The sequence below is a fragment of the Mytilus californianus genome, unplaced genomic scaffold (genome assembly GCF_021869535.1).
Source record: "Mytilus californianus isolate M0D057914Y unplaced genomic scaffold, xbMytCali1.0.p SCAF_4, whole genome shotgun sequence".
NCBI classification, from domain to species: Eukaryota; Metazoa; Mollusca; class Bivalvia; order Mytilida; family Mytilidae; genus Mytilus; species Mytilus californianus.
Genome location: NW_026262690.1, coordinates 55,440,596 through 55,454,995, shown reverse-complemented (window position 1 = coordinate 55,454,995; position 14,400 = coordinate 55,440,596). Strand labels below are relative to the sequence as shown.

Sequence of the window (14,400 nt, the reverse complement as noted above, 5' to 3'; positions counted from 1 at the left end):
GATACTTGTAGTTATAAATACTTTTGTATGATAATATATTATTGTCAAATAGCTTTGGGATATATGTTCTTTGTATTTTTGCACCCGTTTTTCTCTTGTCTTTATATTCAAATAAATCAAGCACTCCTGCCTGAGACGGCTGAGTTCTCTGTTCATTAATTGAAACAAGAAACAAATACATAAATGCATTTATATGTTATATTTAGTAGGTCTTAATAAAAAATACAAGGTTTTATTGGAAGCAAGACAACTCCTGCATTTACTCCTGCCAATTATTTTTTTCTGGACTCAATTTTTTCTGTTTGATTAAAAGTTTATGCTGAATCAGAGACATATATACACATATGTCTCTGGCTGAATCGAAACATCTATTTAGATTTAAAAAAAATTGCTGTTACCAAATTAAGGATTATATCTCCCTCATGCAAAGCTCTGATTCCTTGCCCGCCTGTAACTACCGGTATACTTTTTGTCCTTTTGGTTTATAAGCTCTTCATTGTTTAATGAATTTTTGGATTTTTCAAATATTTTGGCCTCCAGCATCACTGAAGAGACATTTATTGTCGAAATGTGCATCTGGTGCAGTAAAATTGGTACCATTAATGTTATTTTAAATGCAATAATATTCAACTTGTTTTTTATAATTTTGACTTATGGTAATGTACATATACCTTTTTTACAGTTTGTTTATAATATTGTAAAAACCCTTATGCTTACACTTTGATATGCATGTGTTTATGTAACATTTTAGGTGTGTAATGGTAAATGATGAATCCCAGCCAGCTTTTCTTTGACCAAAGGACACCTTATGATCAGTAAGTCTTCTGTATTTTTATAGCCTGTCGAAGACCTTTACATTTAAGGCAATTTTTCACATATATCACACACTAACACCTGTATTTCTGAATTGATTTCCTAAAATCTTTATGTTATTGTGGGGATTTTTTTTTTTATTTTCCATTTGTTGTTCCAGAGTTACAGAATTTTAATTTTTACATTTAAGGCAATTTTTCACAAATCAAGCACTAACTCCAGAATTCCTGATTTCAAATGCACCATAAGGGTGTATCATGCACTCTACTCTTGCAGCTGTTTATTAGAGGGAAAAAAAATGAAATCAAAGATGGATGAAATTATTTAATACTTTTGCATCCATATTCAGTGTTTATAATTGAACTATGTAAAATAATAAAAGGGTCACCGACTTCATTTTAACGTTATAACTTATTCAAAGTGGGGTTCTCGGTGAAGAAATACAACAAACATTGAAATAATCGTAACATCATTGCATTGTGGACCCTCGATTTTAGACATTTTTTCACTTCCAACTAGTTAACAGATTGGTAAATACACCTAAAACAAAGTCGGCTACCATATGATTATTTTTTATCATTAAAACGAAAAGTTATGTATCAACAACATATAGTTTTTAAAGAAAAATGTATGGATTTGAAATTGGAGTTTTGATGATTTAAGACAAATTTAAGAACATATTTTTTCACCGATTTTATGTGCTTTCTATAGAAATGGTTACATAATTTTGAAGAATTCAGTCAGTCATATTTCAGAAAATGAAAGAGATCAATCCATTATTTTTTTTCAATATTCAGTTAAAGTTCAATGAGCCAAAGTTGCATACCAAATTTTACTAAAATCTGTGTCATAGCCCATTTACTGTTCCTTGACCTTAAATGACGATTTTTCACCAAGTAAGTAACTATATTCCTCTATTATCTTGAAAATTATAAACGATAGATAGAAAGTGTAAACCACCAAAATGGTCAGCATTACAAGATCTTCATCAATGCCAAAATGACTAACCATTAGAGGACTAGTTCTCGCTCATATGAGTTATTGTTCTTCAATGTGGATTCTTGGCTAATTTTTGTGTTTTTGCATATTATCTTGAAAACTTAAATAGATAGACATAAGCTGTGAGTTGCAAAAGTTATCGCCAATACAATATCCATTAAAAACCCGCTATGACTGAAAACATCAATTGACTACTCATATGAGTCATATAAAAATAAGAAGATGTGTATCATTGCCAATGAGACAACTCGATCTCCACCAGAGACTAAATGACAAAGAAGTTTACAACTATAGGTCATTGTACAGCCTTTAACAATGAGTAAAACCATACCGCACAGAATGCTAAAAAAGTCCCCTAAATAACAAATGTCAAACAATTCAAACCATAAAACTAATGGCTTGATTTATGAACAAAACAATCAACAAAAAACAAATATGATATACAGCATTGAGCAACAAATGACAATCTATGAAGTGATAATATATTTGTACAGATTTTTAGAATAATTGCTCATTTTCCTGAACATATATACTCTCCCATAAGTTAAGCACCACCCATATTTTTAATAATTGGAAATTTTCAAATCCAAAAATTAAATATTTTTGAATAAGAGTCAATCGTTTTGACATCGATTCAATAAATAAAATGTAAATCTTGTGCAATTTAAACAAAATTTTAAAAAATAGGGTTTTTGTCTCGCCTTTCGCAGTATGAGAGACATAGGTATTACTATCCGGTAGCGACGGCGTAAACTATTTGTATAAAGCTTTATATTTCAGAAGGTAGAAGAGCTGGATTCTTCATACCTTGTATGCAGATATCTTATGTTACGAAGTTTCCGTCTGTCATATGCCCATTGTCCTTGACCTCATTTTCATGGTTCAGTGACTGCTTGAAAAAAAATTACAGTTATTTGTCATGTGAATTTTTCACTTATTATGAGTAATAAGATATCTATATTTGGTATATGGGTTCCTTTCAACGTCTACATGTCCTTCAGGCAGGGTTAACCTGACCTAGACCTCAATTCATGGATCAGTGATCAAGGTTAAAGTTACGGGATTAGGTCCGTTTCTCAGATACTACAAGCAGTAGGTCAACCATATGTGGTGTATGGAAAGATTGTAAGGGGTACATGTCAGACTGGCAGGTTTCATCTGACCTTGACCTCATTTTCATGGTACATTGGTCATTGTTATTTTTTTGTGTTTTGGTCTGTTTTTCAAGTACTGCAAGCAAAAGGTTAACTCTATTTGGTGTAAGGAATGATTGTAAGGTGTACATTTCTGTCTAGCTGGTGTCATCTGACCTTGACCTCATTTTAATGGTTCATTGATCAGTGTTAAGTTTTGTGTTCTGGTCTGTTTTTCAAGTACTTTAAGCAATAGGTCAACTATATTTGGTTTATGGAATGATTGTAAAGTGAACATGTCTGTCTAGCCAGTGTCATCTGACTTTGACCTCATTTTCATGATTCATTGGTCAATGTTAAGTTTTTGTGTTTTGGTCTGTTTTTCAAATACTAATAGCAATAGGTCAACAATTATTGGTGTATGGAATGATTGTAAGGTGTACATGTCTGTCTAGCCAGTATCATCTGACCTTGACCTCATTGCTATGGTTCATTGGTTAACATTAAGTTTTTGTGTTTTGGTCTGTTTTTCAAAAACCGTAAGCAATGGGTCATCTATATTTGGTGTATGGAATAATTGTAAGGTGTACATGTCTGTGTGACAGTTTTTATCTGACCTTGAACTCATTGTCATGGATCTTTAAAAATTTTAAGTTTATGTGATACTTGTAGTAAAACCTTTATCTTTGAGACTTTCAATATAAAATCAATGGTCAGTAAAACAGGCGAGACATTTCAGTGTGTGCACTCTTTTTTATGCTTTCTGCTTTGTAAAGGAAACTTTTCAATTCTAAGTCAAAAACAACAAGTTAAAAATCACAGGTTAAAGATTTAATTTGTTCATCATTTTCACTATTAAATTTCAAATAATGATACAATTTTTAACCTTTTGGAAAACAATCAAGTATACATTAGCTGTTAATTAAGGTTAATAATGTCAATATCGTGTATAGCTTCCACACTTTCGGTAGAAATTCAATACATGTCTCTTCATTCCTTACACCAGTTGTCCCAGCTTATACTGTGGTCATCTCTGCCATTCATGTACCAAAGCAACCCCCAATTCTGGTATTGTCTCACATTTTGATTGTCTCTGGTTAAGTTTATGACCAATAAAGTCTCATACATATTCAATGGAGTTCATATCAGGTGCCATGGCCTACCCAGGTAAAGTGTCTATTGATTCAGACTTCAGGTGTGCTTGGCCAATTTGTGTGCGATGAGGTCTCGTATTGTCATCTTGAAAGACTGGTCTATCAGCTAAAGTGTAATTATCAAAATTAGGCAATACTATGGTGTTCAGTATATCATCCTGGTATTTTTATCTATTCAGGGTACCGTCAATAACATGCATATCAAGCTTATAGTCATTGGAAAAACATCCCCATACTGTTACACTGCAGCCATGGAAAGCTATTGTACCAAGAATCTTATTGTTCCGCTATGAGGTGTTTCTTTCCCTCCAAACCCGTGTTCTGTTCTTGACAGGCTATAGCAAAAAACGACTTTCATCGGACCAGTGAATTCTTCTCCAGTTGTGTGAAGTCCATTTGGATGGTTCCTTGCCTAGTTAATTCTCTGGGCTTTATTGGCCTAAGAGCCCGTTGACGCCCATATGCTAAAATCATTTGTGTTTAGTCATAATCATAAACCCTAAAACCACTTAAGACAGGTTTTTATACGACTGTTAAAGGGACGTATTATGGTATACCGTTGTCCATTCATCTGTCTGTCCGTCCGTCATCAACATGTCGGACAATAACTCGAAAATGCTTTAACCAATTTGCATGAAACTTTGGTGAATTGTTTATATCTATTGATGTGAGCTCCATTTCGATTTTTATAAATTTTAAATTTTATGTTTCCGATTTATGGGGTTTTATTCATTAAAAATTCGTAAGGGTTTTGGCGGAACCCAGTGTCTCGCCTACTTTTGCTGTTAATCAAAGGCTCAACAAAAATGAGGAAAAAAAATAATAACACTTTTCCTTTCAATATTATCTTTTGATTGTAAGAAGCTTTGGTAAAAATCCAGGATAGTTTATGAATCTATTAATGTTTTAAATCTTTAACTGCAGACTGTATGTAATGTTAACTGGAAGAAAAACTAAGTCTATTTATAAGTAAAATACGGATAAACAGGTACAAAATTTAAACAAAATTTCCTTCTAGATACTAGCTTTTGATCATAAACAAGCTTCTGACCAAGTTTGGTACAAATCCAGGATAGTTTAAGAAAGTAATTAAAATTTTAAAAACTTTAACCACAGAGTGAATGTAATGTTTCCTGGCAGAAAAACTAAGTCCATTTATAAGTTAAATACGGAAAAAATGGAATTTAGTTTTTTTTTAAATTTACTTCTGGATACTATCTTATGATCATAAACAAGCTTCTGTCCAAGTTTGGTAGAAATCCAGGATAGTTTAACAAAGTTATTAAAATTTTAAAAACTTTAACCACAGAGTGAATGTAATGTTTCCTGGCAGAAAAACTAAGTCCATTTATAAGTAAAATACGGAAAAACAAGTTGTTTTTTTTTTTTCAAAATTTAATTCTGGATACTATCTTATGATCATAAACAAGCTTCTGTCCAAGTTTGGTAGAAATCCAGGATAGTTTAAGAAAGTTATTAAAATTTCAAAAACTTTAACCACAGATTGAATATTTGTGGACGCCACCGCCGATGACGACAGAATGTAGGATCGCTATGTCTAGCTTTTTCGACAAAAGTCAAAGGCTCGACAAAAAGGGGGATTTTCCAGTTTTTATACGCCCGTCAAATTTTTGTCTGTCTGTCCGTCTGTCCGTCTGTCTGTCCGGCGTAAACATGTCGCACCGTAACTTGAGAATGACTTATCCAAATTTCATGAAACTTAACATAGTTGTTTCTTATGATGGTCAAACGATCTGTATACTTTTTGGTGAAAATAAGTTTAGACCTTTTTGAGTTACGGGACTTAGTAACTAAAACAGGTGTGTGTTTTTTTTCACATGTCACGCCGTATCTCAAAAACAATTTATGATTATTGCTTAAAACTTTACACACTTCTTAGTTATATTAATCTTAAGATCTGTATACTTTTTGGTGATGATTCAAAATTTTATTTTTGAGTTATTGAGTATTTTGTTAAAAAAGGGGGAGGGGTTTTTCACATGTCGCGCCGTATCTCAAAAACAGTTTATGATTATTGCTTAAAACTTTACTACACACTTCTTAGTTATATTAACCTTAAGATCTGTATACTTTTTGGTGATGATTCAAAATTTTATTTTTGAGTTATTGAGTATTTTGTAAAAAAAGGGGGAGGGGTTTTTCACATGTCGCGCCATATCTCAAAAACGATTTATGATTATTGCTTAAAATTTTACACACTTCTTAGTTATATTAATCTAAAGATCTGTATACTTTTTGGTTTTGATTCAAAATTTTTTTTTTGAGATATTGATTTTTTTTTTAAAAGGGGTGTTTCACATGTCGCGCCATATCTCAAAAACGATTTATGATTATTGCTTAAAATTTTACACACTTCTTAGTTATATTAATCTAAAGATCTGTATATTTTTTGGTTTTGATTCAAAATTTTATTTTAGAGATATTGAGTTTTTTGTAAAAAAAAAAAAGGGTGTTTTAGCATGTCACGCCGTATGTCAGAAACTATTTATGCTTATTGCATAAAAATTCACACACAAGACGACGGGCGTATCATGCGCTCATGGCGCAGCTGTTTATTGGACAATAACTCAAAAAAATTTTCACCAATTTGCAAGAAACTTTGGTGAATTGTTTATATCTATTGATGTAAGCTCCATTTCGATTTTTATAAATTTCAAATTTTATGTTTCCGATTTATGGGGTTTTATTCATTAAAAATTCGTAAGGGTTTCGCGGAACCCAGTGTCTCGCCTACTTTTGCTGTTAATCAAAGGCTCAACAAAAATGAGGAAAAAAAATAATGACACTATTCCTTTCAATACTATCTATTGATTGTAAGAAGCTTTGGTAAAAATCCAGGATAGTTTATGAATCTATTAAATGTTTTAAATCTTTAACTGCAGACTGTATGTAATGTTAACTGGAAGAAAAACTAAGTCTATTTATAAGTAAAATATGGATAAACAGGTACAAAATTTAAACAAAATTTCCTTCTAGATACTAGCTTTTGATCATAAACAAGCTTCTGACCAAGTTTGGTACAAATCCAGGATAGTTTAAGAAAGTAATTAAAATTTTAAAAACTTTAACCACAGGGTGAATGTAATGTTTCCTGGCAGAAAAACTAAGTCAATTTATAAGTTAAATACGGAAAAAATGGAATTTAGTTTTTTTTAAATTTACTTCTGGATACTATCTTATGATCATAAACAAGCTTCTGTCCAAGTTTGGTAGAAATCCAGGATAGTTTAAGAAAGTTATTAAAATTTCAAAAACTTTAACCACAGATTGAATATTTGTGGACGCCGCCGCAGACGACGACGGAATGTAGGATCGCTATGTCTCGCTTTTTCGACAAAAGTCGAAAAGCTCGACAAAAAGGGGGATTTTCCAGTTTTTGGACAATAACTCAAAAACATTTTCACCAATTTGCAAGAAACTTTGGTGAATTGTTTATATCTATTGATGTAAGCTCCATTTCGATTTTTATGAATTTTAGATTTTACGTTTCTGAGTTATGGGGTTTTATTCATTAAAAAAGGGAGATTTTCCAGATTTCAGACTATAAGTATAACTCAAAAATGCTTTGAGCAGTTTTCATGAAACTGTGGTGAATTGTTTATATCTATTGATGTAAGCTCCCTTTCGATTTTTATAAATTTTAGATTTTAAGTTTCTGAGTTATGGGATTTTATTATAAAAAAAAGGGTTGATTTTACAGTTTTACTTGTCAAAAAAGTGCTTTGAACAGTTTGCATGAAACTATGGTGACTGATTTTTATCAATTAAAACAACCTCCCTATAGTTTTTTTTATAAATTTCTGATATGATATTGAGGAGTTATGGAACTTTATTCTTTGAAAAAGTGATGGGCGTATCATGCGCTCATGGCGCAGCTCTTTATTTAAATTGGTTTTGAACAATCAAAATGTAATTGATTGACATTTAACCTGTATCCAATAGTTACTTATTATTTACAGTTAAAATATATAGTATTTCTTTTATAAAAAATTTCGATAAAAAAAAATATATATCGAAATTAAATTGGATGTTGCTTAACTTATGGCGGAGTGTATATATAAGATAAACAGAATTTATAAACAGCAAAAATTATCAGCAATATAGGATCTGGAAAAATGCCAGTATGACTGAAACCTTAAACAAGAGTTATTGCCCTTATTGATTATATTTGACCAATTTTGGTGTGTCCTTTTAATTATTTTTAAAGTTATAATTGTTAGACCTAAACTGTAAACAACATAAATATCATGAAGGCAAAATATACAAAGTATTCATACGAATGGAACTGGCAATAGACCTTCTGATGGAGTTATTAGCTTTTTAATGGTGATCTTTTTATTCTGAAAAAAAATCTTTATTTGATAAACAAGCAATTAAATATTGTGATGACTGCTTAGAATCCGGATTTTGTTGTCAAGATAAATGCGATCCTTACACTGAAGGAAAAATAATAGTAGCTTGATTTCACTTGAAAATAAATGGACTGGGGAATAAAATTTTTTATCACTATAAAGGTGAAATACATTATTAAAATGGTAAATATTTTTTTCCAGTTGAGCATTTGAGTCTCTTAGGAGCCTTTACCTGGTAGTTTCTGATATGCTGAGATGCTTTTCTAAGCCTCTGGTTTAAGTTTAATAGTTCTTTAAAATGTTAAATATCTATTAGTCATTTTAAGATATCAATATTAAAAATTATGTTAATTTCAATTTTAGGTCCTATAAATTCCAGAAATGTATAACCTTTTCCACTGAAGTACCAGATGCACCGTTATCATTTGAAGCTCCATTACTACATAGTCAACGATTTTTAGGGGACATCCAGGCATCTCAACTTTATCAGAACTCACAGAGATCACAAGTATTAAAGCAGACAGATCGGTCACAGGAAACAAAACATTACTCCAATTATGATCTCAACTTGCCAGTCAGTCAGAACTCTGTACCTGATATTCTGGCTTCACAGTTATACCATAATAATCAATTAGAAAAGGACAATTTTTGTCATGAAATAGCTGAAAGGGGTACAACAAAGTTAAGATCTGGTTATGAAAGTGATGGATTAGAGAAACAGAATGTTAACATCATCATGCTACCGAAAAAGAGCAATACAAACTTGTTTATAGGTAAAAAGATGAAGGATATGGAATCAACAGTTGAAAAGAAAGAGACCAACTTTTTACATGCTGGTTGTATTAGGATGATTAAGAAGATTATAAGGCCGTACCATAGTCCAAGTCATTCTGTTAAAAAAAATGTCCCTTCGAAAAGAAAAAAAAACTTGGAAGTAATCTTAAATCTTTTATTCAATCATTTTGATACATATCATTTTACTGGTGGTATCAAAATAAATTTGGATGAATTTGATAACAGCTATTATGCCTATAAAGAAGGGCTACTTCAAGTTTATATAAATTGTGAACTGAAATATAAGGTATCACTTATATTTACATGTACCGCTTTGGGATGAGTTGTAGGATTTTTTTCCATCTTTTTGTTTTTTGTACAACTGCATAACAGTTATCATTGACTTACCTTTAGTGGTTCACCTTAAATTGACCAAATCACATACTTTTTTCCATTTATTTGTTTTCATACAACTGCATATCAATTATCATTAACTTAAACTGACCAAATCACAAACTTTAACAAATTTTAAATGCCCCAAGAAACAATACACTAAAAACTTGACTCCCATACTTGTTGAGCGGTTGCCAATGAAACTTAAAGACGAGGATGTAAGCAACTATAGTTCACTCTAAGGCTGTCAACAATAATCAAAACCCAAACCATAATGTAAAATCCAAAATAGGTTATCTTAGCAAATACAAGCTTTGTCTGTTTACACATTTTAGAAAGTCCAAGGCTATTTTTCGAGTTTTTGTCAATAAATCTGGGAGTCAAGTTTTTAGTGTAATTGATAGTTGGTATATGCAGTTGTACAATGTATTACCATCGGTGTATCTCATTTCCTTGGAGAGTTGTACAATGAATTAGCATCGGTATATTTGATTTCCTTGGAGATTATTTTGCCTACCCCAGCCCTCCTCCGTCCGCCTGTCATGATATATTTACTTTGAAACTTTTCCATATAGCAGTAAGGAGAATTGGTATGATTGCCAATGTGACTTAAAAACGAAAATCTCAGCAACTATAGGTCACTGTATGGCTGTCAACAAGAATCAAAACCAAAACTGTCATGTAATAGACCCTGACATAACAAAATGTAAATTAACTCAATGACAACATGAAGAAACATATCACGAACAAAACATAAATTTGATTGCTTATTGCTTCATTTTACTGTCTTGGGATATCTTTATTATATTGTGATAACTTAAGGGTAAAATTTACTGATCAAACTTTTTAAGAAATATATTTGTGCAAGGATTTCTATGAAAGTTGATATACACAATGTAGGTACAATATGCTGTTCAAAATTGTTTCTCTGTGTCAAAAATTATTTTTTTTGTATTAAAAGTTTGGGAATACAGTTTTTGTTAAAAAATCACTTATTTTGAAAAATATCTACTTATGCTGTGATTTCAAAGGTAGGTTGAAAGTGATTGAAGGTAACTTAGGTTCCAAAAATAAAAATAAAAAATGGTATAAGTTTACTTTTTTTTAAATCACAAATTTTGAGAAACATCTTTTTATGCTAGGATTTCAACAAAAGTTGATGTATAGGTTTGATATGCGACTCCAAATTGTTTCTTGATGTCAATTAGGGGCTAAAATGTTTGTTTTGTGAAGAAATAAATCATAAATTTAAGAAACATCTTTTATGTTCGGATTTCAATAAAAATTGACATTTAGATATAATATATATTTCAAATTGTTCCCTGATGTCAAAATTGTGGTACATGTAATGTAAACCTTAGTTTTTGTAAAAAATTATAAATTTTGAAAAACATCAGTTTTTGCTAGGATATTACTGAAAATCATATCTTAACTTCAGAATAATTATAATTTCAGATTATTATGCCCCCGGCGTCACCTGAGGGGTCATTAAGTGTTGCCCTTGTCTGTCTGTACATACATCCCGAAATTGGTTTCCGTTCTCTAACTTTAGTTTGCCTCAACCAAATGTTATGAAACTTATACACAATTCTTGTTACCACAAAACACAGATCAAATTTGAATTTGGGTGGCGTCACTTTTACCGTTCTCGAGTTATGCCCCTTTATAACGTTATATGCAAGTGGGGGCATCATCTGTGTCCCATGAACACTTTCTCCATTTAATAACTTAATTTTTATATACAAGTATTTTTTTTGTGTTGATGTTGAAAAAAGATACCAAGGGACAATCAATCAAGTCAATAACAAAAGATGTAACTAAATGTATCTCCTTTCAGATGTAGCACAACAGAATGGATTAGAACAAACAAGAAAAAGGAAAAGGTAAGATAAGCTGGACATCTGTAATTAACCACTTTCCATGTAGTATAATCTTAGCTTTTAAGGTCATGTGACAGTGTATAACATGGGGTAATATCTGATAAGTGAAAGGACATAATCTATATCAGATAGTTGATGAAATTAACGGCCATAGAACATGGCTGCCAACACTTTATCTTTAATTCTGAAATAAGCAAATTGATCAAACAAATTCAATAGAAATTTTAATGAAGGATTAATGCTGCCTAACTTAAAGTACAAGTAAATAATACAATTGTCATCCTTTTTTAAGAAATATTTAGATAAAAAAAAAACTGAAAAAAAATTATGTAAAGGACCTACAGTCAAACCTGTATTAAGCAGTCACACTTGGGAAGTATCAAATGTGACCGCTCAAGAGAGGTGACCTTTTAAATGAGGTTCCAAAAACTATTCTGACTCCGACATAGCCTGTGGAAGAGATTGGGGCAAATTGTTTTGGTGTTTTCAATTGGTAGGTTTATGGTTCATGTGTCAGATCAATAAAAAATGGTGGATTCCGTCGCCGTAAATTAAAAAAAAAAATTATATTAATATTCGTGGAGAAATTAGACGGTGATACGGTTTTTAATTGAAACAGAAAGGAGTGGAACACAATTCACAAATTCACCTATTGCCCAATCTCGGTACAAACATGTTCTGATTTTCATTTTGACTTCGATACTGAACACATATTTTTTTCATCAATGATTATTTCAGAAGTTATAAACATTAAAATGACCGTAGTTTAAGGTTGAAATGAAGATTTAGTGCAAAAACTAGGTGACAGCTGGAATGAGTTAAATTATATAGAAAAAAACCATTTGAGTGGGTCTGCAAGTGACCGTTAGAGGCAGGTGACCGCTGAAATGATGTGACCTTGAAGGCAGGTTTGACTATATTTCCACCAGCAATTTATATGAATACTTTTCTGTTTTCAGGTTTATTTCTCCAATTACACCTTTCTTTTCACACGAAAGCAAAGCACCTAAGCTTCCAAATGGAAAAGAAAACATAGGTCATACTCAAAAGGACACTGAAACACCTGGAAGAGTGACTGCATACAAAAATAAAGGAAGAAATCTATGTTTAGAAAAGGATGAAATTCCTACACCTTTACCCTTGCTCTGTAAGTTCAACATATTTAACACTAGTCAGTTAAATATATTTATTGAGGACAAAAAAAAATATTTAGAAAATTACATGATGGAAAAGTAAAAGAAAGGAAAGGATAGACAAACTGTATGTCAAGCTTTTACCAATCTTGATTTGATGGTGCCTCATAAGATGACCAAGACCCTTATTGATATTTAGGTCGCTAGTTCAAATGTCAAAGTCAAGGAAGTAATTGATAGACAATAATTTGGTTTCTTGGTAATATCTTGAACCATATATTAAACTTGGGTAGAAAATGCCCCTTGGAAAGATCAAGGCCTCTTGATTTTTGGGTAAATTGGTCAAAGGTGAAAGTCACAGTACCTGTAAATGTCTACTGAAATTTTAGAATAATATTTTTTTAGCCATACATCAAATCTGGATCTTTTCTGTTGGATAATGTGTGCTAGGTTGAAGAAGACCCCTATAGATTTAAAGGTCACTAGGTCAAAAGTCAAGGCGACCGCAGCAAATAAAAATTTAGTTTTTTCCAGAATTTGACATAAAATTGTCAGAAGACATAACAGTCATTGGCACAAAATCTGATTCTTAAATATAACAAATCTATAAAGATGGCAATATGGCTTATGCACTTACAGTGCTTCTGTAATTTTCCTCTATATCATCAAAATCATTACAACAGATTCCTTCACCATTTAGTTTGTATTATTACTCTTTAGAATTAATTTTTTGTATATATTGAAAATGCTATGCAAGTGCTCTGTTGATAGTCTATAGTTGAGAAATGGTTTTTCATTTTATTCCAAGGTAGAATAAATATGTATCTTCATCTGTATAATATAATATGTAATTCATTAGACTTAGAATATGGTTTCATTTAAGGCTTAAATTATTTAATTAGCAAAGCAGTGAAACATATATTTTTACACTACAGTAATCACACTAGTTGGTTGAACCAGAATTTTATAAGTATTTACTTGAATTGAAATTTACTCACTAGTTATTTTCACTCTTCTTATTGGATATGTAAATTTTCTTTGTTATAAAATTCTTATTTATACTATTACAAAGTTTTATCTTTACTTTTTACAGAGGATGACCTTCAGGTCATTCCGATGTATTGCTATCGCCTAAATTTCCATTATGCAAATTAGTTTTGGGATTTCAACCGATCTATAAAAATTATAGATCCGCGGTCATTACAAGGGAAAAAAGTGCATTTTTATACCTGCGATTCCGTTTTCCGTTCGTACGATGTTTCATCAAAAAATGGAATCATTTCAGTTGTTGATTTAGTACTGAAATTAGACTGAATTATCTCCTTTTAAATACGGTTTTATATGTTTAATTGGTGTTTAAGAAAGAGGTCAGGTGCTCATGTTCATTCATAAAATTATCGTTCATTCATTCATGAATTTATCGTAAAATCAAAATCACTACACAGGTCACACAGGTTGTATACGTAATGTCAAATGATTACCTGTAATCTAAAAATAAACAAACTTAACTGACTCCCCTTACTATAGTGTGTGATAACATTTTGTGAGGGAATTCGATGTTTGCTATAACACTGTTCATTTCAACGCACTTTATGACGATACCACTTTATCAATATGAATGAAATTTTTTGCAGTGTTTTAAGAATTAATTTTACTTTAAAATCGCGTTTCATTTGTGAACTATTAAATGTTTTACAAGGACGAATTTTCTGTATAAAGTCAATAATTGTGTGAACTTTTGAAGCCCA

General features: G+C 31.3%; 2 protein-coding genes and 1 long non-coding RNA gene across 3 annotated transcripts in view; 1 reads left to right on the top strand and 2 right to left on the bottom strand.

Annotated features, from left to right (window-relative positions):
- Positions 1–6,676, bottom strand: part of LOC127698541 (uncharacterized) — a 191,307-nt gene extending 184,631 nt beyond the window's left edge. The window contains exon 1 of the long non-coding RNA XR_007980879.1: positions 6,175–6,676. This is a non-coding gene — a long non-coding RNA (uncharacterized LOC127698541). The remainder of the gene's footprint in view (positions 1–6,174) is intronic.
- LOC127698485 (beta-1,3-galactosyltransferase 1-like) overlaps positions 1–14,400 on the bottom strand; it is a 98,121-nt gene that overhangs the window by 66,854 nt on the left and 16,867 nt on the right. The window lies entirely within an intron of this gene.
- Positions 8,368–14,400, top strand: part of LOC127736981 (probable ATP-dependent DNA helicase HFM1) — an 84,932-nt gene continuing 78,899 nt past the window's right edge. The window contains exons 1-4 of the mRNA XM_052247539.1: positions 8,368–8,387; positions 8,836–9,245; positions 11,477–11,522; positions 12,479–12,590. Of these exons, the coding sequence (XP_052103499.1) occupies positions 8,368–8,387; positions 8,836–9,245; positions 11,477–11,522; positions 12,479–12,590 (588 nt within the window). The remainder of the gene's footprint in view (positions 8,388–8,835; positions 9,246–11,476; positions 11,523–12,478; positions 12,591–14,400) is intronic.